Source organism: Pygocentrus nattereri, chromosome 13 (assembly GCF_015220715.1).
Source record: "Pygocentrus nattereri isolate fPygNat1 chromosome 13, fPygNat1.pri, whole genome shotgun sequence".
NCBI classification, from domain to species: Eukaryota; Metazoa; Chordata; class Actinopteri; order Characiformes; family Serrasalmidae; genus Pygocentrus; species Pygocentrus nattereri.
Genome location: NC_051223.1, coordinates 41,523,682 through 41,549,720, shown reverse-complemented (window position 1 = coordinate 41,549,720; position 26,039 = coordinate 41,523,682). Strand labels below are relative to the sequence as shown.

General features: G+C 44.2%; 1 protein-coding gene across 2 annotated transcripts; it reads right to left on the bottom strand.

The window, feature by feature from the left end:
• Positions 1-752: 752 nt before the first annotated feature.
• On the bottom strand, positions 753-25,676 carry oat (ornithine aminotransferase). 2 transcript variants are annotated; one of them, XM_037544296.1, is made up of 10 exons: positions 25,527-25,676; positions 15,045-15,260; positions 13,395-13,619; positions 12,623-12,718; positions 11,509-11,636; positions 10,758-10,880; positions 9,340-9,468; positions 3,046-3,159; positions 2,788-2,932; positions 753-2,498 (listed from the first exon to the last, which is right to left on the bottom strand). In XM_037544296.1, the coding sequence occupies exons 2-10, from the start codon at positions 15,256-15,258 to the stop codon at positions 2,338-2,340; spliced, it is 1,335 nt and encodes a 444-aa protein (XP_037400193.1). In that variant the 5' UTR covers positions 15,259-15,260; positions 25,527-25,676; the 3' UTR covers positions 753-2,337. The 2 variants fall into 2 exon arrangements, with proteins under 2 accessions (XP_037400193.1, XP_037400194.1); XM_037544297.1 differs by lacking the exon at positions 25,527-25,676 and adding an exon at positions 19,256-19,350.
• Positions 25,677-26,039: the final 363 nt, after the last annotated feature.

The window sequence follows — 26,039 nt, the reverse complement described above, 5'->3', positions numbered from 1 at the left end:
AACATTACGGCTTTACTCTCCAAACGTTACGGCTTTACTCTCCAAACGTTACGGTTTTGCTTTCCATCTGCTACGGCTTTACTCTCCAAACGTTACGGCCTTGCTCTCCAAACGTTACGGCTTTACTCTCCAAATGTTACGGCCTTGCTCTAAAAACGTTACGGTTTTGCTCTCCAAGTGCTATGGCTTTACTCTCCAAACGTTACGGCCTTGCTCTCCAAACGTTACGGCTCTACCCGCTCTAAACGTTACAGCTTTACTCTCCAAACGTTACAGCTTTACTCTCCAACTGCTACGGCTTTACTCTCCAAACGTTACGGCCTTGCTCTCCAAACGTTACGGCCTTGCTCTCCAAACGTTACGGTTTTGCTCTCCAACTGCTACGGCTTTACTCTCCAAACGTTACGGCCTTGCTCTCCAAACGTTACGGCTCTGCCCATTCTAAACGTTACAGCTTTACTCTCCAAACGTTATGGCCTTGCTCACCAAAGATTACACAACTGGACACAATGTGGACACGTTCACTGTGAGGTGTACTCACTTGTGCTGCCAGCTGTTTAGACATTAATGTCTGTGTGTTGTTCTTTTCAGAGGACAGTAAATCTGCACTGCTGTACAAGCTGCACACTGACCACTTTAACTTATATCAGAGTTTCAGTTCTACAGTGACGTCCCATCAGAAGATAGAATATCTGCAGAAATGTGAGGGGTGCACTCACTTTAGTGAGAAATAACAACCATCAGTCGCCCCATTAACTCACCAAATCATTTATTTTAAAAACAATGGAACAACCTTAAACAGAACATTGTCTTTGAGGTCACTTTCTAAGCGTTCAGTTCATGTAACCTAAACACTGTACAGATAAATGAGATCAGCCTGGAGACCCTCAGGCTTCAAAGAGCCGACACACGTTTAATGTGCCCATTCACACACATATGACCATACGACTTCCAGAGGACATCACACATTCCACACTGTACACATACCGAGTGCGTCAGCACTGACTTACTGAAACAGCAACAGTTTCCGCTCAGCCAGGTCACACATTCTGTTTCCCAGTGGGTTCAGTGATGCTGGAGCACAAGCTTGTAACATGAAGTCGAATGGGAGTCAAAGGTGGCGTCCTCCAAAAGTGCCTAGTTTTAATGTCAGTGCTGAATCGCCACTGAAAAGCTTTTATTTATTTTGTCTATTTAGTGACCTTGTACAAGGTTTTAGAACTGATATAAAAGCTACCCTACTTGCTTTAAACAAGAACCATCCCTCTCTTAAACTGTAAGACTGACACTGTTCCCTCTGTCTGTGTGTCCGACATGAACATGTGCATTAAATCTGTAGAACATCCATCTTGGTGAAGATCGATTTTCAGTATTCATTTTCAGCTTGCTGTTTGAAAGTTAAACAACAGTCTAGCAGGCTGTGCAGCTTGAACAGGGTTTTAGTCCCAGTCCTAAAACATTACATGTAGTACAGAGCCAAAGGCTGAACACAACATAAATACAGAAAAATCACAGATTTTTCAGCGTCCAGAAATAAAGCCTCTGAGACACATTCCTTCATAGAATTCAAGACCTGTTAGCATATTAAAGCACTTTTTTAACCTACACTGCAAACTAAAAGTGAAAATATCTTAAATATAGTTGAGGCATCTTTACATACTTCAAAAAATCACTGCTGAGGGAACTGAAACAATCTGCCTGGTGGAATAAGACAATTTAGACAGATAAACTACAGATACAGCTAACTGCTTGAAACAACGTCTAGAAATGGGATTCTTTAGAGACTGCTGGAGTATTATAATTAAAATATCAGATATACTGAATAGATTTCATTCACCTGCCAAGGTGTTTGCTGTTTTTATGCAACATTAGAACCAGGTGGCTAGAATCAAACGTGTTAGAGCTGAAAATCCACTGTTTATGGGGTCCGCTGGACCAGGACTAAGCTAAAATCTAGAAATTCACAGTCAAGTATGAGCAATGTAACTTTTCAAACTCCTGGAATTAAAAAAAAATAAAACTTCAAAATTATGAAACTTCAAAATCAGTACCTGGTAAAACATTCACTCATCATCGCCCCACTAGTCCAAAACTGTGGAACAGGATGTAAAATACTAGAATTAAGCTTCTAGCATTGGAGGCAGATGATCCGCTGTGGCGACCCCTAAAGGGAGCAGCCGAAAGAAGAAGAAGAAGATAAAGCTTCTAGCATATAGAATTGTTGTCTGCATGTTAACTCGTATGGTCAGCACTGTATTGAGTCCTCGCAGCTGGAGGGAAATAAATGACCAGGGTGTGTTTGTTTCCGGGTGATGGTCAGTAGGATTTTATAACAGTTTAAAATGACAGGATGGTTCGCTGGATGATGTCAATGCACTCGCTGATCTCATCTTCGTTCATGACGAGGGGCGGGGCCAGTCTGATGATGTCACCATGAGTGGGTTTGGCCAGGAGTCCGTTGTCACGAAGACGCAAACAGACTCGCCAGGCGTCGTAGTCTGAAAGATAAACGAGAGCGAGAGTTAAAGCACTGGAGAACGTAAACAGTGCGCTGGTTCAACAAAGTGACGAACATCTTTCCCATCTCTACGGTCAAAACTTCGATAATACAACAAAACAGCCTCTTAAAAAGAAAAAAGGCCCAAATTTACTTGGAAATTCTCCATTCTACAGTTACTTTCAAAGATCTATAATGGTTACAAACAGATCTACAGCATTTTGGCAGGAAACTCTTCTCGCTGTGGCACCGTTTCAGCTGCTCCTGACAGAGCTTTTAAGCAGTGGTACCTTTAGTCTCCTTGATGACGATGGCATTCAGCAGACCTTTCCCCCTCACCGTCGTCACAATTTCTTTGGGCAGTTTGTTCAGCCCTGCTCTCAGAATATTCCCCATTTTCTCAGCATTCTCTGCCAGGTTCTCCTCCTCCAGAACCTAATCAGAGCATATCAGACCCACACACACCGTTACCAAAGAGTGGACAGATGTGTAAATAAACAGAAACAGCATAAACATCTCGGCATCAACGGAAGGTTGGAAGGACAAACCTCTAGGGCCGCAATGGCAACTCTACAGGCAAGAGGGTTTCCTCCATAGGTGGAGCCATGCTCTCCTGGTTTAATTGTCAGCATCACATCATCATCACAGAGCACTGCAGACACCTGAAAAACAAGCAGCAGAGTTACAACACTGACCCGCAAAGAGCAGTTACATCGCTGACCCACTAAGGGCCGAGTCGCACCGCTGACCTGCCAAGTGCAGTTACACCGCAGGGCCACAAAAGGGTCGGGTCGCACCACTGACCTGCAAAATGCGGTTACGCAGCTGACCCGCAAAGGCCCGAGCCGCACGAGCTGACCCGCAAAAGGTTGAGTCACACTGCTGACCTGCAAAGTGCAGTTACACCGCTGTACCACAAAGGGTCAAGTCGCACCACTGACCCGCAATGGGTACAGTCACACCGTTGACCAGAAGAGTGTCACACTCCTAACATGCAAATGAAAAAGTTAAACTGCTGAGACACAATTGCACCACTGACACAAAAATGGCAAGCACAACAAAATCAAACAAACTGCAAAACCTGCAGAAAATGCCATATTTACATCTGTTCCCTCTACAGGACGTGTTAACTTTCAACAAAACATGGTATTTAACAGGGTGTTCAAACCTTTACAAATAACTTTAACCTAGAAATATATAAAGTGTGTGTGTGTGTGTGTGTGTGTGTGTGTGTGTGTGTGTGTTTTATATATATATATAAATCTGGGCCCAGCCCGAAGGAGTTACATGAGTGCCCCCTCCCATCGACCCACCACCAATGGGAGGGGCAGTAGTAGGGGTCCGGTGCGTTGTGGATCGGGCAGTGTCCGAGGGCGTGGGCCTTGGCGTTCTGATCCTCGGTTGCTGAAACTGGCTTTTGGAACTTGGAACGTTACCTCACTGGCGGGGAAGGAGCCTGAGTTGGTGCGCGAGGTTGAGAGATACCGGCTAGATATAGTCGGGCTCACCTCAACACACAGCTTGGGCTCTGGGTCCAATCTCCTTGAGAGGGGCTGGACTTTATTCTTTTCTGGAGTTGCCCATGGTGAGAGGCGGCGGGCAGGTGTGGGCTTTCTCATAGCCCCTCGACTCGGTGCCTGTATGTTGGGGTTTTCCCCCAGAGAGGGTAGCTTCCCTACGCCTTCGGGTTGGGGAATGGGTCCTGACTGTTGTCTGTGCTTATGCACCGAACAGCAGTTCAGAGTACCCAGCCTTCTTAGAGTCCTTGGGAAGGGTGCTTGAAAGTGCTAGGACAGTGAGACCTGGAGGGGTGTGATTGGGAGGAATGGCCTCTCTGATCTGAACCCGAGTGGTGTTCAGTTTTTGGACTTCTGCGCAAACCACAGTTTGTCCATCACGAACACCATGTTTGAACACAAGGATGTCCATAAGTGCACATGGCACCAGGACACCCTAGGCCGCAGTTCAATGACTGACTTTGTAGTCGTGTCATCGGACTTGCGGCCATGTGTTTTGGACACTCGGGTAAAGAGAGGAGCTGAGCTGTCAACTGATCACCACCTGGTGGTGAGTTGGATCAGGTGGTGGGGGAAGATGCCGGTCAGACTGGGCAAACCCAAACGTATAGTGAGGGTTTGCTGGGAACGTCTGGCAGAAGAACCTGTCAGATTGGTCTTCAACTCACACCTCTGTCAGAACTTTGACCAGAAATCGGGGGAGGTGGGGGACATTGACTCAGAATGGGCCATGTTCTGCTCCTCCATTGTTGAAGCGGCTGACTGTAGCTGTGGCCGCAAGGTAGTTAGTGCCTGTCGGGGCGGTAATCCTCGAACCCGGTGGTGGACACCCCAGGTGAGAGATGTCGTCAAGCTGAAGATGAGTCCTACCGGGCATGGTTGGCCTGTGGGACACCAGAGGCAGCTGGCAGGTATCGACAGGCCAAGCGATCTGCGGCTTCAGTTGTCGCCAAGGCAAAAACCGTGTATGGGAGGAGTTTGGTGAGGCCTTGGAAAGTGACTTTAAGTCGGCTCCGAAAAGATTCTGGCAAACCGTCAGGCGACTCAGAAGGGGAAAGCAGTGTGCCACTAGCACTGTATATAGTGGAGATGGTGTGCTGCTGACTTCGACTGAAGACATCATTGGGCGGTGGAAGGAATACTTTGAGGACCTTCTCAATCCCACCGACACGTTCTCCAGTGAGGAGGCAGAGTCTCAGCCTCCCTGGTAAGGTCTATGCAGGGGTACTGGAGAAGAGAGTCCGGCTTATAGTCGAACCTCGGATCCAGGAGGAGCAGTGCGGGTTCTGCCCTGGTCGTGGAACACTGGACTAACTCTTCACCCTCTCCAGGATTCTGGAGGGTTCTTGGGAGTTTGCCCAACCAGTCCACATGTGCTTTGTGGATCTGGAGAAGGCATTTGACTGTGTTCCCCGGGGTATTCTGTGGGAGGTGCTTCGGGAGTACGGGGTACATGGCTCTTTGCCATTCAGGCCCTGTACAAACAAAGCTGGAGTTTGGTTCGCATAGCCGGCAGTAAGTCACTCGTTCCCAGTGAGAGTTGGACTCCGTCAGGGCTGCCCTTTGTCACCGATTCTATTCATAATTTTTATGGATAGAATTTCTAGGCGCAGTCAGGGGATGTAGGGTGTCTGGTTTGGTGACCTCAGGGTCACATCGCTGCTGTTTGCAGATAATGTGGTCCTATTGGGGACATCAGGCCGCGAACTTCAGCTTTCACTGGATTGGTTTGCAGCCGAGTGTGAAGCGGCCGGGATGAGGATCAGTACCTCTAAATCCTCTAAAAGCTCTTGCCTCAAGTGGAGGAGTTCAAGTATCTCGGGGTCTTGTTCACGAGTGATGGTACAAGGGAGCGGGAGATTGACAGGCGGATTGGTGCTGGGTCAGCAGTGATGCGGGCTCTTTACCGGTCTGTTGTGGTAAAGAAAGAGCTGAGCCATAAGGCAAGGCTCTCGATTTACCGGTCGATCTGCGTTCCCACCCTCACCTATGGTCATGAGCTTTGGGTAATGACCGAAAGAACAAGATTGTGAATACAAGCGGCCGAAATTAATTTCCTCCGCAGGGTGTCTGGACTCTCCCTTAGAGACAGGGTGAGAAGTTCGGTCATCCGGGAGGGATGCTTCACGTCGAGAGGAGCCAGCTGAGGTGGTTCGGGCATCTGGTTAGGATGCCTCCTGGACGCCTCCCTCGGGAGGTGTCACAGGCAAGTCCATCTGGGAGGAGACCCCGGGGAAGACCCAGGACACGCTGGCATGACTATATCGCCCAGTTGGCCTGGGAGCGCCTCGGAATCCCCCTTGGAGAGCTAGTGGAAGTGGCTGGGGAAAGGGAGGTCTGGGCCTCATTGCTTAGGATGCTGCCCTACTAGGACCCCCTAGGATGCGGGTACTAGACTGGCCTGCCTGCAATGAAAATGTGTGGCGCATTATGAAGCTCAAAATACGACGACGGAGACCCCGGGCGCTTATTGAGTGTTAAAAGGAAAGGTGATGTAACACAGTGGGAAACACGCCCCTGTCCCAACTTCTCTGGAACGTGTTGCAGGCATCAAATTCAAAATGAGTGAATATTTGCAAAAAGCAACAAAGTTTATCTGTTTGAACATTAAATATCTCGTCTTTGTAGTGAATTCAATTGAATATCGGTTGAAAAGGATTTGCAGATCATCGGATTCTGTTTTTATTTATGTTCTACACAACGTCCCAACTTCACTGGAATTGGGGTTGTATGTATATATGTGTGTGTGTGTGTGTGTGTGTATATATATATATATATATATATATATATATATATATATATATATATATATATATATATATAAGAATATTAATAAAAACTGAAAGCAGTAGAATGGCCACAGAACTCAGACAGGAACTCCAGGTTTAGATAAGGGGGTTTTTCTTTAGTTAAATCTGTGAACTGAGACCGTCGTGCAGCACAGGAAGTGGTAAACACCACAGGGTGCAACACGTAATGGAACACATTAGTGTAAACTGTTCTAAGCCTAGATTAGTGCTCCTCTCCTCTCGACACTCGCCTCTCTCACCTCTGGCTTTCTGTATATTTCTTGATCATTAGGATGAGTAGAGTAGTGATGCTGCTCAGTACAACTGCAAACTTTTTCCCAAAAATACAGCAGATACAGTAAAATTTACACACTATTATATAACGATGAACCGAAAACTTTAAGTAGGACATATACACGGGACTTTTCCTGCGCAATAGAAATGGAGGGAAAAAACATTAAAAAAAGACCATATATAAAATAATCTGAGTAGATTACTGTAGTACTGAGGTTGTGTATGTATACAATAATTATAGGCTTGTGAACAAACTGTGGATATTACAGTAATATGAAAAAAATACTGTGCAAAAGCCACAGGCAGACAAGACAACTGTTGTAAACTCTTTATCTTGGCAGTAAGAGCGTTTCAAACCACTAAAACACCATATAAACATAAGAATAAACAGAAAAACAGCAATAATGTGACAATATGTTTTTCAAAAAAGTTATTCATATGTTGGTTAGAAGAAAACAGGTTAAGCTCTTTGTTTCTTGCTGCACTCCAGCCATGGACTGTATTATAGTATCTGACCTCACAAATGCTCTTTCGATGTTTTGCCTCAATGAGCACAGATTCCCACAAACACTCCAGATCATCGCCGCTGGTTTTGGAATGGGACGTCTAACAAGCTCACACAGGTGTGATGGTCAGGTGTCCACATACTTTTGTCCGTACAGTCTATATTCAGTTATATGCCAGAGATGCTTAAAAGGCAAATTAAGGCAAATCCGAATTCTTATTTTGGATAACAGGTTGTTGTCAAGGACTTTTAAAACCCACTCAACCCTCCAAAGCCTTGTAAACAATGGGCTTTGGACACTGGTCAACAGAAAGCATGAGCAGAAGAGCCACTCACTATCAGGTAAACATGCCCAAAGCGTAAAACGATAGTGGATACATGATCACAGCTGTTTTTAATGCCAGCTGCTGCTGCTGCGGCTAAAAGTGGAGCACTCTGGGCAGTGTTGTCAGAAAAACAGTGGAAAATGCAGGAAACAGGTTCCCAGCAACGCACGTCCAAAAACCTGAACTGCGAGGATTTGTACCCAAAACGCTCGAGTTATAATGGCAAACAGCTCATTCACTGCTTGCGTCCTGTTGTGGTCAGAAGGCACTGATTTTAGCGTAATACTGTAATAACTAGTCAACCAACATCACCAACACATTTACATTCACCTGCTGGATTCCAGGAACCCACCAGAGAGCAAGGTGAGTTGGTTGAAACATGCAGCCTCTGTTGCTCTCACTAGACGTCACTGCGTTCACTCTCAGAAAATCACATCACGAGTCGTACGGTTTCATCAGAACTGCACTGCTCTTAAAACGGAAAAAAAAATCTTTATTCACGGTCAAATTTTCAAAAAAAATGATTTATGATTAAAATCACTAATTTATGATTAGTAACGTGATTAAAATACGTTTTTATGTGATTATGCATTTGACCACCATAGTAATAATATAATAAAGTATATATTAGTAGATGGCTGTGCAATGTGGTCAAAAACATCACTTAATGTAGGAGTATATGAAATAATTATATATTAATTTGCCGTGAATTTGTTTTTTATAGAACATAAAATGGATGACAATTTGCTCATTTTAGGTTAAAATAAATGAACACATCCTCTATAGAGAAATAGCTGCATATGTTGATGCACAGTCACTGTTCATTTGCTGAATATTGGACATACAGTATTGAACATGCTGGTGAAAAAATACATACGATGTGGAAGAGTTATGGCACATTAACACCCCCCCCCACCCCCCCACCCCCCACCCCCACCCCCCCCCAACATGTTAAAATCTGCAAATACATAGAAAAATGGACACTGTGCACCATATTTAAGGGCGTTCCTAACGTCCTAGCTTCTGCTTTTAATACTGGATTCAGGAACAGACCTGCATAATAACTCATAATTATAATAATAACTCCCTGCATAATAACTCATAATATGCCTTTGAGGTTTTCGTCTATCAAAAGAAAGTTTGGTATCGGACCTTTAATCAACCAGGCCTTCATTTTTTTCTTTATATAATCTGAACTGCTCACGCTTTGTTTTCTGTTTCTGTGTTTACTGGTGGAGCAGTTTCTATCACTGTGGCACATGTAGAGGCCTCCAGGTACAGAGGAGCTCTTCCCAGAACCACCAAACGAGTCCGTGTATTATATTCATTGAGGATCAACACCTCCAGACCTTTCCAAGAACTGTCGAGAGAGTGTGTGTGTGTGTGTGGGGGGGGGGGTTGTGTCACTCACAGGATAGATTCCTCCAGACAGAGCTTTTCCCAGAACCACCAGGTCCGGCCGCACAGCCTCGTGGTCCACAGCCAGCCTGCGGCCCGTGCGACCCAAACCCGTCTGCACCTCATCAGCAATGAACAGAACCTGTAGTGCAGACACAAACACACAAACATCACCCATAAGAAACATTCGCCTCAGATTCACTCCACAAACACAGCGCAGTAACACAAGACAAGTGTAACGGGAATTAAAGAGCCCTTACTCTACATTTTTCTTATATTTTATAAGGTGCACTAATAAAGTCTGTTTGGGTTTAAGTGTCAAAAACAGTCATAAATCATTTTTACATGATCATACTTCCACCTCTCTTCATCCCTTTAGAATTAATCAGGCTGTTTTTGTTACTGCGCCTTTAAGACTGATACGACTCATTAGCTCCAACTGCTGTAACAGTAAAAATCACAATGAAGACACTGATCTATTTAAACTGAAGGCATTCACTGAGATAGTAATAAGCTAAATATATACAAAATCATCTAATCAGAATTTTATTTTAGCCCCGCCCCTGCGTTTCAGAGCAGCGGTGGGGCTGCATCCCTGTCCCTCATGGCCACATGGTGAGCAGGTAGATCCCAGTGTTTTGTAGTAAATGTGGCCCAAAGTCTGAAAGTCAGTGAGGAACATTAAGAATCGCCGTATTTTCTGCGATCAAGTTAAACGTTTTTGCATTTTAATAAAAGTATTATGATTGTGTGTGTGTTTGTGTGTGTGTGTGTGTGTGTGTGTGTGTGTGTGTCATTATGGAAACCGTCAAACTGTAAAAGTTTGGCCAAATTAAACAAAGTGTTGCTTTTCTTAGTGTAAATAAGTGAACGTCCCTTCTGGAGAGAACAGACTTCTGCACATTCTAACGCACAGTTACTGTTTATTTGCTGAATTTAACAAACCGGGGGGAAAAGCATTAATATAGGACCCATTCAAACGTTTCTGCAGTGATGCACTAAGCCTGAACATTAAAACTTGCAGAAGTATGGAGTATTTGAGTTTGTTCCCTGTAGAGGACGCATTAACATATTTGCAATTTGGAAAAAAAAAAATCAACAACATGTCATTTGGCTGGGGGTGCCCAAACTTTTGCAGAACACTATAGTTAACAAGCAGCAGCAGCTTATACTGCACCAATCAGCCTGGAGCCAACTGCTACCCTACATCATCAAACCCTGTTGAGCTGTCCAGCATCTCTAAAAGACCTGATCCTGTGTTTTTATTCCATCTTACGAATTACGACACTTTGCCCGGATTCATCTTGGCACAGGTAGTGGACACATTCTGTTCTTTCCAGCTATTTTGCCTTGTATCTTATCTGATGAGGAGGAAGCACGTTATGTAAGCGTTCTGAAGCCGTCGTGAAGGCAGACAGGTGTTCTACTCACGTTGTATTTGGTGCAGAGCTCTCGCACTGTGGTCAGGTAACCTGGGTCAGGAACCACCACTCCTGCCTCACCCTGGATGGGCTCCACCATGAACGCAGCCACATTCGGATCCTGCAGGGCTTTCTGCATAAACACAGCGATCACTTAACTTCAGCGACTGGAGGATAAGGCTACATTCACATCACAAAGGCTCAATCACACGCATTTACGCACAAATACACAAATATTTTATACATCCACTCTTCTGGGAAGGCTTTAGACCAGATGTTGGAACACTGCAGTGAGGATCTGACTGCATTCAGCCACAAGGGCATTAGTGAGGTCAGGTACTGATGTTGGATGGTCAGTTCTGGGTCACTCCTGCTCATCCAAAAGGTACTGGATGGAGCTCCATCACTCCAGAGAACAGAGATCCACTGCTCCACAGCCCAGAGCTGGGGGGCTTTATACCCGTCTATCACACTCTTGTCACTGGTCATGGTGACCTCAGACTCATGGCTACTCCAGAGTGTCCTGTTCTATCCGTCACTGTTTCTCTATGGAGATTACACAGGCTGTGTGAGCACCAGTGATCTAAGAGTTGGTGCACCTTACAGCAGATCCATTCACTCATCAGAGCGCCGTCTGGACACTGCTGGATATGCAGCCTATAATCTTGAAGTCATCAGATCTTCAAGCTCTGCAAATTTGTAATGTGAACGTGGCCTACAGTTCGCACTAGAATGATTAGGCAGGAGGAGGGCAGCGGTACCTCCAGGGCTGGGATGTCGTTGTAGGGAACCAGCTCAAATCCAGGCATGAACGGGCCAAAACCCTCGTAACTGCTGGGGTCAACGGAGCTGGAGATGGCCGCCATTGTCCTGCCCCAGAAATTACCCTCTACACATAAAGAGAGGAGACAGTGATGAACTAAACCAATCAGAGAGACTTCCAGAGCACGACAACACGTTACAGAGACAATGAGCTGTTTAGCTTAACTCACTGTGACAATACCACTATTATATACTGTCCACCATGAAACAAACGACTACTGCTATTACACTGCTATTATCATTATTATAACCTTAATAATGAGTATTTAAAATATTATAAACAACACACGAAAAGATATTTAGATAGATTCATATTTTACATACTGTAGGAAACAAAATAAAAATTAAACGACAAACAATAATTTAATAATGTCAAGTTATCGGCTTCAAGATCTGATCACCACTTCTGAAACATGAGGTATTTTTCATTTTACATCACTTTGAGTCATTTTAGTATGACTTGCAGCTCCATTCACTATTCTGGACACATCTAACATCTAAATATAATAATAATAATAATAATAGTAATAAAAAACCTTAATATATATACACACTGCACTTATTTTTGCAAAATCTCTGAGTGCTTTAATCTTTAAATTAAGCTTATAGTTTAATATAAATTACCTACGTTAACAGAAGCTGCACCTGAATGGCAAATTCATTATTTTACACATATTTGTGACCAAACTGGGCGGCGCGGTGGCGCGGTGGGTAGTGCTGCCACCTCACAGCGAGGAGGGCCGGGTGACCGGGGTCCTCTCTGTGTGGAGTATGTTCTCCCCGTGTCTGCGTGGGGTTCCTCCGGGTTCTCCGGTTTCCCCCCACAGTCCAAAGACATGCAGTCAGGCCAATTGGACGTGCTACATTGCCCCTAGGGGTGTGTGTGTGTGTGTGTGTGTGTGTGTGTGTGTGTGTGTGTGTGTGTGTGTGTGTGTGTGTGGAAAAGACTGGTTTTAACCAGCATATGGGCACCCTTCATATGTACATCCACAAGTAAAGATTTACTGATGTAGAAGATCTTTAACTCTGCCGTGGTGGGGAAAAAGGACCCACCTGCGAAGATGATCTTCGCCTGATATTTGGGAATGCCCTTCACACTGTACGCCCATTTTCGTGCCAGCTTGCAGGCCGTCTCTCCACCTTCCACACCTTCAGGATTCAACACAAAAAGAAAGCAGAAGATCCTTCACACACGGTTTCACCATTAAGCACAAGGCTAATTCTCACACTGCGGAACGGAACAGAACGGAACTGGAAAGAGCACGATGCAAACGTTCTGTCCATGAGCTAAAGAACGTCAAGGTTTACTGTGACCGTTTCTGTAGAACCTTGTGCTGGCAGGTGAAGCGGCTATGAGGAATTAAAGGGACTATTCAGTGGACATCACACTTTATATAGCGTCAGGAATTACAGAAAAGGGGTTTATTGTGTGTGTATATATTATTATTATTAATATTATTAATATACATGCTTTAAGGCCAGTATGTGGTGATTTTGGGGTTAGAATGGTGCTAATTGGTCAGGTGTCAGCTTTCATTACTTGTTAGTTATGTTACCCTTATTATCCCCACAACTGGGAAATTCCACCTCCGCATTTAACCCATCCATGCAGTGAAACACCACACACACACTAATGAGCACACACACACACACACTAGGGGGCAGTGAGCACACTTGCCCGGAGCGGTGGGCAGCCCAATCCGCAGCGCCCGGGGAGCAGTTGGGGGTTAAGTGTCACGTATTGTCGGCTCAGGCAATCAAACCAGTGACTTTCCAGTCACAAGGCCGGTTCCCTGACCTCCAGCCTGGAGGAGATTCTACTCACCCGTGTTCATGGGCAGGACTTTGTCATATCCAAACAGCTTGGTGATGTACTCCTCGTAGGCCCCCAGCACGTCGTTGTAGAAGGCTCTGGAGGTGATGGTCAGTTTGGAGGCCTGGGCGTTCAGGGCAGCGACTATTCTGGGGTGGCAGTGGCCTTGGTTAACCGCACTGTATGCACTGAGGAAGTCATAATACCTACGACCCTCTATGTCCCACACGTACAAGCCTGAAAAAGACAAAGGGCAGAACAAGTTCTACTCTATTCAACACTAATGAGGTGCAAAATGCGGCTATAAATCTATTAAAACGCAGTACGTTTACAGTACCAACCAAATCACTCCAATACCACCGAGTATCTAAATCTATCTAAAAGTATCTAAAAGTGTCCTCCAAAAACCAAAGTGGGACGCCGGAGCCAGCGAGCCAACAAGAACGCTGGCTCAAAAATCTAGACTGCTGACTAAATTCCATTCTACATGCTTGTAATTAACACCAGCAGTCTGTTCCAGTGAGATTATTATTGTTGGATTTAAGGGAAATTGTCACGTCCGCGGAGAGAACGAACTCAATTTCCCAGAATTCCCCGGGTAATCACATGTTCACGACACTTCCAGCTTCCCCTCAGGACACTCATGCGAACTCGATCATTTTAAATTAAAAGAAAATTTTAAATAACAGTGAATAAAAGATAAAAATAGATAAAAATAAAACTTGAGGTTTAAATAATGAGATTAAGATCAAAAGAAGATAAGATATTAATAAGGTAATAATACAATAATACAAATTAAAAAGTAATGATACAAAACTATTAAAAATAAAATGAGAGAAAAAGAAAAATAATAAATAAATAAATAAGTAAATAAAGAACTAAGAGAAGAACTAAAACAAAAAATAAAAGCTGCGAATAAATATGATTAAGTAAAACAGGTCCAGGCTGAAGGTGGTTTGATATTAAAAGTTTAAAATGACTGAGTGACGCCAGTGAGCCGAGGTTTAGTGTGTCCTGTAGTGAATTCCAGCTGGTGCTGTGACTAAAAGCAGATTCTCCCAGTTCAGTAAAAACTCTTGGTACCTGGCAGCTGATCCAGTTACTAGAGCGAGTCTGATCATTACTGTTATTTGTATTCATCAGTGAAGTGATGTATTCAGGCGAATGACCTGAGAGTGTCTTATAAATAAAACTCAACCAGTGTGTTTCCCTTCGTCCCGTTAAACAGGGCCACCCAACTTTCCCATGCAGCTCTCAGTGGTGAGTTCTGTACGGTTCTCCAGTGATGACCCTCAGGGCAGAGCGATGCACTGGGTCCAGTAATTTGAGGGAGCTGGAGGAGCATATTTATAGATAACGTCACCAAAGTCCAGCACTGATAGTAAAGCTGCTTCAACTAGTCTTTATCTGGTGTGCGTGGGGAAACAGGACTTATGTCTATATGTATACAAATAAAACATGTCATTTGACGAAGGTGCCCAAACCTCTGCCTCAGGCCGTGTATGGAGTCTACATAAGTATCTTTTTCTATTATTGCTGTAATTGTTATCTGTTTATTCTGCACTTCTGAAAGAGCCCCATGTCTAAATCCGAGTAAGTGTATTTTTAATGCTTGCTATGTTCATAAACTATCTGAATGGACTCAGTGGAGTCTGTACTGACCCTCTCCTCTCTCCAGGGCCACGGGCAGCGGGTGGTAGTTGTGCGCTCCGTATCGTTCCTCGCGAGCGTACACTTCCTCTGAGCTGAGCTGGCGCTCCGCACGCTTCACCCGGGGCGCCACAGAGGAGGCCGTCTGCGTCCCAGAATGCACTGCACGGCTCAGGGTGCGGGCTGCCAAGCCCGGACGAGTCAGACGAGTCAGCATGCTTTGCATTTCTGCACATGAAGAAGGGAGAAGATGTTAGACCAGCAAAACAAACTCCGGATCTCCAGCAAAGAGCATCTCTCACATTCATGCTGTGATCACGACGGATCTAAAGCATCAAAGAAGCAAATCTCACCAACAGCTTTGTTCTTCAGCACTTTCATCTTTACCATACCTGAACAATAAGGCGCACGTCTGGGAGGAGTGTGTGGGGGTTCGAGCGTCACAGTTTAACAACCTGAAAGTGATTATTTTCCCATCACTTTATTTGTAACACTAAGAAAGTGTTTTAACCTCTGGCCAGTGGGGGGCAGTGCACCATCTACTTGACTGCAAACTCCACCTAAGAGGACAAACATGCTTTTCTTTCTTTCATTGGCTCACTGTCAGAATATCCAGCGAATTCATGCGTCTGTTGAAATGATATGTCAGTATTTATTTCCACACATTAAAGCTGATCCATAAGTTACATCGTTACGCATTTTCAGTCCAGCAGCGACACTGAGGTCTTTAAAAACTCCAGCAGCACTGCTGTGTCTGATCCACTCATACCAGCACAACACACACTAACACACCACCACCACGTCAGTGTTACTGCAGTGCTGAGAATGACCCACCACCCAAACAGTACCTGCTCTGTGAGGGTCCATGGGGGTCCTGACCACTGAAGAACAGGGTAACAGAGTATCAGAGAAACAGATGGACTACAGTCTGTAACTGTAGAACTACAGAGTGCAGCTATACGGTCAGTGGAGCTGATGAAGTGGACAGTGAGGTGGTCATAATGTTATGCCTGACCGGTGTAAGTCTCAAATGTCACACATGGCCACCAGTGTCCAGGTCCAATGACACGTTTTGTTGATTTTCTAAGTGAAAATAAGTTGACCGGTCCTCCACAGAGAACATTTAATACAGTTACTGATTATTTACAGCATTTATTATTTCCCCTAAAACCAAAGTTCCATCTTCTGTAAGACTTGCTGAAAAATATAGAGCATGATTTAAACTTGAGCCAAGACAGGATGCATCACCCCGGATTATTACATTTATCACCATTAAGATTCTTGTATATTACCGTGGTCATGACCTATGACTGGGATATTATTCGGAGTTTTCAGCTCCTGAATGAGCTGGCACCTTCACGCTTGGCCCATCGCCGCTTATAGCACTGAAACCATTATCAGAGACATCCTGCATGCCAGCAAATCCCATTCACACCCTCAACAACAGAGCCTTTCAACAGGCCTGGACCAGCCCCCTAGTAGAGCTAATCCCCTGCCCATCAGCATTCAGCACCACAGCAGAGCACCACAGACAACACGGCGCTATAGCAACGGCGACAACCAGCCCTGAAGATAATCCAGAGAGATGATGCAGCACCACTGAAAATCAGTCCGGCTTTCCACAAACTTTCAAAACGTCACATTTTGGTGTTTGGACTCACTGAAGACCGTCTCCTTATACAGCACCGAGTTTAGTAGTGTAGTGTAGTGTAGTGTATTGTAGTGTAGTGTAGTGTAGTGTACTGTAGTGTAGTGTAGTGTAGTGTACTGTAGTGTAGTGTACTGTAGTGTAGTGTAGTGTAGTGTATTGTAGTGTAGTGTATTGTAGTGTATTGTAGTGTAGTGTACTGTAGTGTAGTGTACTGTAGTGTAGTGTATTGTAGTGTAGTGTATTGTAGTGTATTGTAGTGTAGTGTACTGTAGTGTACTGTAGTGTAGTGTATTGTAGTGTAGTGTATTGTAGTGTAGTGTAGTGTACTGTAGTGTAGTGTATTGAAGTGTATTGTAGTGTAGTGTATTGTAGTGTATTGTAGTGTAGTGTACTGTAGTGTAGTGTATTGTAGTGTAGTGTACTGTAGTGTAGTGTATTGTAGTGTAGTGTAGTGTACTGTAGTGTATTGTAGTGTAGTGTATTGTAGTGTAGTGTACTGTAGTGTAGTGTACTGTAGTGTAGTGTATTGTATTGTACTGTAGTGTATTGTAGTGTAGTGTAGTGTACTGTAGTGTAGTGTATTGTAGTGTAGTGTAGTGTATTATAGTGTAGTGTAGTGTACTGTAGTGTAGTGTAGTGTAGTGTACTGTAGTGTAGTGTACTGTAGTGTAGTGTATTGTAGTGTAGTGTAGTGTATTGTAGTGTATTGTATTGTACTGTAGTGTAGTGTAGTGTATTGTAGTGTATTATAGTGTAGTGTAGTGTAGTGTATTATAGTGTAGTGTAGTGTACTGTAGTGTAGTGTAGTGTATTGTAGTGTATTGTATTGTACTGTAGTGTAGTGTAGTGTATTGTATTGTACTGTAGTGTAGTGTAGTGTATTGTAGTGTATTGTAGTGTAGTGTATTATAGTGTAGTGTAGTGTACTGTAGTGTAGTGTAGTGTATTGTAGTGTAGTGTATTGTAGTGTAGTGTATTGTAGTGTATTGTAGTGTAGTGTATTATAGTGTAGTGTAGTGTACTGTAGTGTAGTGTAGTGTATTGTAGTGTAGTGTATTGTAGTGTAGTGTAGTGTATTATAGTGTAGTGTAGTGTATTGTAGTGTATTATAGTGTAGTGTATTGTACTGTAGTGTAGTGTAGTGTAGTGTAGTGTATTGTAGTGTAGTGTAGTGTACTGTAGTGTAGTGTATTGTAGTGTAGTGTACTGTAGTGTAGTGTATTGTAGTGTAGTGTATTGTAGTGTATTGTATTGTACTGTAGTGTAGTGTAGTGTAGTGTACTGTAGTGTAGTGTATTGTAGTGTAGTGTAGTGTATTATAGTGTAGTGTAGTGTACTGTAGTGTAGTGTACTGTAGTGTACTGTAGTGTAGTGTATTGTAGTGTAGTGTATTGTAGTGTAGTGTAGTGTAGTGTATTATAGTGTAGTGTAGTGTAGTGTACTGTAGTGTAGTGTAGTGTAGTGTATTGTAGTGTATTGTATTGTACTGTAGTGTATTGTATTGTACTGTAGTGTAGTGTATTGTAGTGTATTGTAGTGTAGTGTAGTGTATTGTAGTGTAGTGTAGTGTACTGTAGTGTAGTGTAGTGTATTGTAGTGTAGTGTATTGTAGTGTAGTGTAGTGTAGTGTAGTGTATTATAGTGTAGTGTAGTGTATTGTAGTGTATTATAGTGTAGTGTATTGTACTAGCAGAGATGCTTCCTCTAGACAGACAGAGCACGACCTGTGGGTCTCTCTGGATAAGAGCGTCTGCTAAACTCTGGAAACGTTTTCAGCCTCTCTGGAAGTCTCAGTGAACGGCTTCTGTTTAAACATGCAAACGGGAGAAAGCAGCCAAGTCAGGGTCGCGTTACCGGTGAAGAACCGTCAGCCTGAAGACCACGAGGTTATTTTCCTCTGAAAGACAAACAAACGCTTCCTTTCCAGCTTTGATAGATTCTCCACGGGTCTGAAGAACGCTTTCACGATGCAAAGAACCACTTAATCAACGAGTGTTCGTGGTTCTATACAGAACCAATTTCTTCACTAAAGAACCAGAACATTAAGTGTGCACATTCAGAAATGTAGAACTGTATCCATTAAATAGCCCATAAAAAAATCAAAAAATAATCATCAAAATGAAGCAAACAGGCATAAATGTGAAGCGGCACAGCAGGAGAAGTCAGAACTGGGCCACGAGGCTTGTCGTGCTGGGAGGGACATCGTCTGCATCACCGCGCGACTCAGACTGTTGTGAAAGAACAGATTCAAATCCACAAAATGACAAATATTAAATATTATAATATTGTTTCCTTTCTCTAAATGTGCTGTCTGTCTGTTTAATGTTTACAGCACAGTGTACGGTTCTCTTTGGTGTAGCTCTACCAGGTTCAGAAGACACTGATTTAGTATCTAACAGAAGGCAGAAAGCTTTGGCTCACTAACCTTATTAACATATTAAATTTATTAATGCTAACTCGAAGGGGAATGCCACTAATATTTTCTAAATTTCTTCCTAATTAAACAGTTCAGGTGTAAACAGAGTCGTTCTGAGCGGTTTGGTGTGAAACGCTCCGTTCTAGAGAAACTTACCGAGTCAGAGCTGCTCACAGTGGTGGTGATGGGAACCAGACGTCCGAAGTGTTTGCTCCTTCTAAATGCTGTGTTGAAAGTCATGACATGAAATGGTCACAGTCTCTAATCCCAATCAGAGTTTCTCCACAGCCAATCATTTCGCACCAAACCACTCTGAATGACTAACTGCTGAGTTATGCTGAAATTGTGTAGAATTGGTGGAATTCCCCTTGAAATTTTAACCAATATGTTAATATAATCGGCTTTTAACTAGAAGCCAAACTCTCAAAACATCCCACTTTGATGAAACTAGGCCCAAAAATGCTGCACCTTGCACTTCAGAGTGACTTTTTTGTTCTGTAGGGTTAATTTTTATTTCCAAATTAATTAATACCTTCATCAATGCAGAACTACAGCAGATTAAATATTGCCTGCACTGCCTAACAGCCTTCGTCACAAACTCAGACTGACTGTGAACTTCAATCCTGAATTGGGCTCTGCGTTCGGAAAAATGAATGACTGAGAGATTCACTTTGACTCCTTCACTTATTCGGTCACGGCCTACCAGTCGCTACTCTGCAAATATGACCCGACCCCACACGCCATTTCACAGCCACACATCACATCGGCTGAGGGGAGGAAACTTCACAGAGCACTTCAAAAGAAAAAGACACAGAACAAAGGCTCAGGCGCTGACGTGAATATTTGTTTAAGAACTTATGTAATAACCCAACATGATGACCCTTCTGACCTCACAGGGGACAGCAAACCCTCCTCTGGGCCAGAGGAAGGCGATAGGCTACTCTGCCACGGCCCACCACACACCCACCGTCTACAAGCTGTGGCTAAATAAAGAAAAGCACAAACAACAAATACACCTTCACACGTCAGCCAAGCACGAGGGACTAAAGCCAAGGATAAGCCTGGCGCTCACAGCTGAAGCAGCTTATGTAAACGCAAGGGTGGCCAATTCACGAGGCCCTTTAATATACACAATATTTAACTTGCCTACATATTAAACCGAGTCACTTCTTCAAATCCCACATCTTTAAAATTACACTAAGAAAAAACTGAGGTTAAGATTAAATGTCCTTATTAGTCCCACAATGAAATTTCACCTCCACATTTAACCCGTCCATGCAGTGAAACACCACACACACTAGTGAACACACACACTAGGGGTCAGTGAGCACACTTGCCCGGAGCGGTGGGCAGCCCTATCCACGGCGCTTTCTATAATCGGCAGTTTGCGTAATGATGATGGACACGTCTCTCAGCCGATCCCATTCCTCTCTAAAACACGCCTTCCTCCGTCCAGCTCCGCCACAACTCCTCAGAACAAACTGGCGGGGAGAACGACAGTGGTAGTAAATTAGGCTGCGTTCACATTCCCAGGCTGAAGTGGCACAGATCCAATTTTTTCCCCAATGTGACTCTGATGTTTTCAGAGCTGTGTGGACACAAAATCTGCTCTTTTCAAATCCGACCTGAGCCAGATTACAAGCCTCATTATTCAAATCTGAGTTTTTGTTCAAATCCGATCTCTCTGACACGACGGTTCACGCTCGTTTAGTTAAGTGTCATTAAAGTGAACGACGTATGAAAGCGGCTCAGGTCGGACTTGAAAAGATCAGATTTGTGTCCACACAGCTGAGAACTTCAGATCTGAGTCACATCAGGGCAAAACATCGGATTTGTGCCACTTCAGCCTGGAAATGTGAACGTAGCCTTTCATATGTGGTCCTAGATCGGATGCCGATTCGTGGCCCTGTGACCTTAATGTGACCCTCAGATCAGAATTCATGCACTTTTTTCTCCATCATTCAGCGTTACCATGGCAACAGTGCCGAGCAGACGTTAAAGCCTGTAAACGGTGGAAAAGCAGCTCATCTCACCTTCTTCTCCTCCGTCTGGCTCTAATAATGAAGCTGAGAGCTGATCAGAGTTAATGATCTTCTCAGCGAAGCTCGTTCTGCTCGTTAGTTTGAGCTGATGATGCGGTGATTCAGTCACGTGACGTCACTGAGTAGGAGGAGCTCATGAGGGTCAGTTCAGGAGCCGGTTCATCACATTAATGACCGATTAGAGTCACTGACCTAAACGAGTCTGAACAGTCGAGTCGGAGAGATCGGATTTGAGGAAAACATCGGATTTGAGCTACGAGGCTTGTAATATGAGCGTAGCCTTAGTCAGAATTATGAGTTACTGTTTTCACTAAAACTCATCTCAATAGGACTTCTCATGATAATATTACAGACAAATCTTAAGACCAGTCATCTTTTTTCTTAACTTAGTTGCTTATAGCTACCTTAATAATTCAGCCCGAACTGTACAGCACTCACACTTCTGATCAAAAATTAGAATTATTAAATATTTTATATTTTATTGTACTTTATTTTTTAACCCTGAGGTCCACTTACAGCCTTTGCATGGATTTATGTACCAAAAACTGTCATAATTAATTTATAAACGACCCCTTTACCAACATCTCGATATCCCTTAGAATTAAACAGGCTGTATTTGTTACTGTGCCTTTAAGACTGACACATGTAAACGATCTCTGTTCTGATTGGCTGCGCTGTAATGTGCCTCATTCTAAAAGCACCCAGAGCTGAGCTCCTAAACTGCTGTAGGCTGAATAGCTCGTTATATGTAAATGATCTCGTGATGTGGGGTGTTGTCATTCGTTTCTATATACAGGCCATATGAACCGTACAGCTTTTAAACTTTAACAATGTTCAGACTAATTTTACCAACATAACTCAATAAGCTTTTAAAATAAAAGCGAGGGAAATCCGGCTTTCCTTCAGCGCAATTATCCGTGTGCCAGTTTTTGTGTCGTTTCCTTAAAGTTTCTTGAAGTTTGCTTATAAAACCCGCGTCCTCCTTGACCAGCTTCCAGGGTCAGCTTTAGCGTCAGCTCATCTGAAGGTGCAGCTTCCGTCACTAAAACCTCCTCCTCACTAAACCGACATGCAGACCTGCCGCTTTAACACCAGAGGTCTAAAGAATTTCCCCGGTGTGATCGGAGCTGACACGGTTTGCAGAATCTGTATTTTGCTTGCCTTAAATTTGCATATCGCTGGTGTCGGAACGAAAGCTCAACCTCAGTTCCACATTTTTGTTTTGTAGCTTTGGACAGAATCTGAAAGCACTTCATGTCCTTCACATTGTGTGCAAATTTCATGATGAATGGGTCAAAAGAAACGGCCCAAAGTGACTCGGAAAGACGTCTGGTTCCATTGACTTCCATTAAAAGTAAGGCAGGTTTTTTCCTCGTCCTGTAAAGTTGCGCGGATTTCTTTGGACAGCGACGATATTCGTGATGTCTGTTCTCCAACATGCATGAATGCACTGAATATCGAACGCAGCGGTTTATAATTCATTGACAAATGGGAACTCAAACCAAATGTCTGAGGACGTAGTAACAGCAACAAGCCAGGTGAGACTTTTGCAAAATGGTCAATGGGCCTGAATCGGTGTTTATGATCTACGCAGTGGCTCGGAGCTCTAAAAATACTGACCACAGGCAGAACAGCAGGCTGCGCTGTAATTCAACCCGATATGGGGAACAGATCATATGACTCATCTCTATCTATAACCAGTCTGTCTGCTGCTGAGAGCAGCCAGATATTGGACACATGCACTCGAGTTGACCTGAGGACATGCTGAGAAGATGATCGTGCAGACCAGCCAGCTGTAATGACGCTCTGCAGAGCCACTGCTGGTCTCAGACTCCACTTTAGCTTTTCACGACATAATTACGGCGATAAAAGACTCAAATTTCATACGCAGTTAGTCTAAAGTCTAAATGTACTGCCTGATGCTCAACACAGCAGCATTATTAGGTAATGCCAGTCATGTAAAGGGTAATTACAACATCATGGTTCCCTCCAGAGCAGGGGGCGTCCAGACTGCACCGTGTTAAAAATACCGACATGTTATTCACAAATCATTCAAAATATTACGCTTTCACAATATCAGCGCAGGGAATCGGCGCTTTCTGTGAGCTTCTGCGTTTCCTATCACTGTATAAAAGGTGGACGAGGCTTCAATCCTGGACTGTTTATTCAGGGCAGTTTGGATTGATTATGATAAATAATTAGCTTATAATAAACATCTAAACTGCCTAAGAGTAACGATACAGCCTGTCTAACGTATTGATCATGTTCCTATTCATGTGTTTACGCTCATGTGTTGAAAAATGTGTCATTTCTAAACAGAAGTCTAATCGTTTTTTTGTCAGGTAACTTTCTTCACGTATCAAAGAAACGCGGTTCTGTTCAACCTTAAAGGGTTGATATTCACTGACCTACTGAATTTGCTCATTAAGCGTTTTCCATCTTGCCAAACTTGACAGTTTTCAGTGTTTAGTTCGCGCTTTACGTCTGTCGTCTCGCTGCAGGTCTGGTCAGCTGCCACCATCGGGTGAAAGGAAGAACTGCAACATACTGGCTTATACATCGCTTATAACACAGCAGCCAGGGGGCCGACTAACATCTGCCCATGGGCCGGACTTCGGCCACCCCTGCTCTACAGAAACCTCCCAACCTGGATTTCAAACAGTGGTGGTGATAGGAACCAGACATCACCCTGAGCACAGCCACATAGGCATTTTACTTGCTATCTAGAACCACTAGTGAACCTACACGAGTCTTCAGAGCTTTACGGTGTAACGCTGATGACACGGTGTCTTTGGCTCTAAACACCCCGCAAGTGTCTCTCGACCACGAACGGATTAAGAAGCAAAATAAAGCACCAAAATATTATTTCAACACTTTTATAAACCAATCAGGAATCAGACCATGGAACGGTCAGACGTCTGGTTCCTACCAGCGCCACTGTGAACGGCTCTGACTTGGCAAGTCCAGGTTCTCCAGCACTTCTCATTAAATATTAAATCCCTCTGGCTCCGTTTACACTGTGCTGCGATGCATTAACAGCGCAGACGCCTGCAGAAATACAGCTTAGAACCTGCGGGTTCTTTCATGAAGGCAATGCTTCCATTCGTTTAGACAGCTGAGGTTCCGAGGAGCCCGTATTTCGTGCTCCTGCAGGCAGTCTAGGTTCCAAACCGGCTCCATCTCATTAGTGTTAAACGTTACGTAACATCTGGAAAACTGTGCAGACTCTCCTCCAGCTGAGGCTCCTCAGCAGCAGCATCCTCCTTCATTTCAGCAGGGCTTCTTATTCCAACCTCCAGATCCACCTTAAACGCTGCAGCAGGGTCACCTGAACGCAGGTACAGTGACTGCAGCACGGAAAGGGGAACCCCACCAACCTTTGGGAAATTCTACATAACTAAATGATTAAGGTGCACAAAAAAATCATTCAGAGCGGTTTGGTGTGAATCGCTCCGTTCTAGATAAGCTTAGAGTCAGAGCTGCTCACAGTGGTGGTGATGGGAACCAGACGTCCCCCTCTAAAAGCTCCTCACAGAAAGCTCCTCACATTAAATGTAATTTAATTTAGGAATCCATTCAGGAAGGAGGGCAGCATGAAGGGCGCTGTGAGGCAAAATAGTCCCCAGTAATTATTCTCAGATGATCCATATAGACTCATGTAGGTTCTCTGGAGGTTCTGGAAGGTAAATAAAGTGTCTATATCTGTGTTGTAGTCATGGCGACGTCTGGTTCCCATCACCACCACTGTAAAGACGTCTGAACCACCAAACCCTCTCTTAATGACCCTGTTTACGTCTAAAGGAGTGAATTATTCGGAAATTTTGAAAAACTGGTGGAATTCCCCTTCAAGGTGGACGGGAATCTGGACAAAAAGCCGCGTTTAGCCTTGTCTGGGTGCGTTAGACGCGTTACTGGGTGTTTAAAAGGACAATAACTTTGAAAAACGAAGCGAAAATACTGGAATAATGTGATTTAAAGCCGTTTCCTGCAGCGACTGATGGAAAATCACCAGCCGGGCACTTCCCTAGCTAATCCGATAGCCGGTGCTAAAAGCTTATTTCCAGGCTCCAGCCTCGACCTGCAGCCTTACTGCCTCTTAAAATGATAAATGTGCCTCTTCTGGCCTCCGAGACCTAAAATCCTAACATGTGGTCCGGAGCTGCCCGTGCTGGAGGTCCCATTAGGTACCCCGGGGCTGCAGGTGGTGGAAGCCGAACGAGGAGGCGCCCAAGCGGGCAGCAGCTGTCGCGGCGCTCCGCCACAGCAGCCTGTACATCACGGCCGAATTAAGCCGGGAAGATGTGAAATAACCCACCCGCCTGCCGCACGAAGCCCAAACAGAGCTTATCTACGTGTGCGCACGATTTAAAATGCTCTGAGGTTACCGTGAGCGAGTGTTGAGCGGGCGGTGATCCCTCCGGTCCGGGCGCTGAGCGAGAGTCCGGCGTGGCTGCGTGCGCCGGGCTGCGCGAGGCTTTATAAGCGGCTGCTGTTGCATCATCTGATCCAACAGGCGCGCTCGAACCCTTCGACCCATTCTAACCCGAACCCCCGAGTTTCGGGGAGCCAGAACTAAAATTATTCACCATAATTCCCCACAGCACGTGCTTCATGCTGTTTATAAAGGAGCCTGTCAGCAGATGCCCGCGATGTTACACTAAAAACAATCTTCACCAAAAGGTTTTAGTACAAAAACGTCACCACATGCCAGTTTACTGATGATTTAACGTCTTTTTAGGGCCCTACGTGTTGTTTTTAGGGCCCTGTATTTTGTTGTGTAGTGTTTTTAGGGCGCTATATTTTCTTGTATAGTGTTTTTAGGGCCCTATATTTTGTTGTATAGTGTTTTTAGGGCCCTGTATTTTGTTGTATAGTGTTTTTAGGGCCCTGTATTTTGT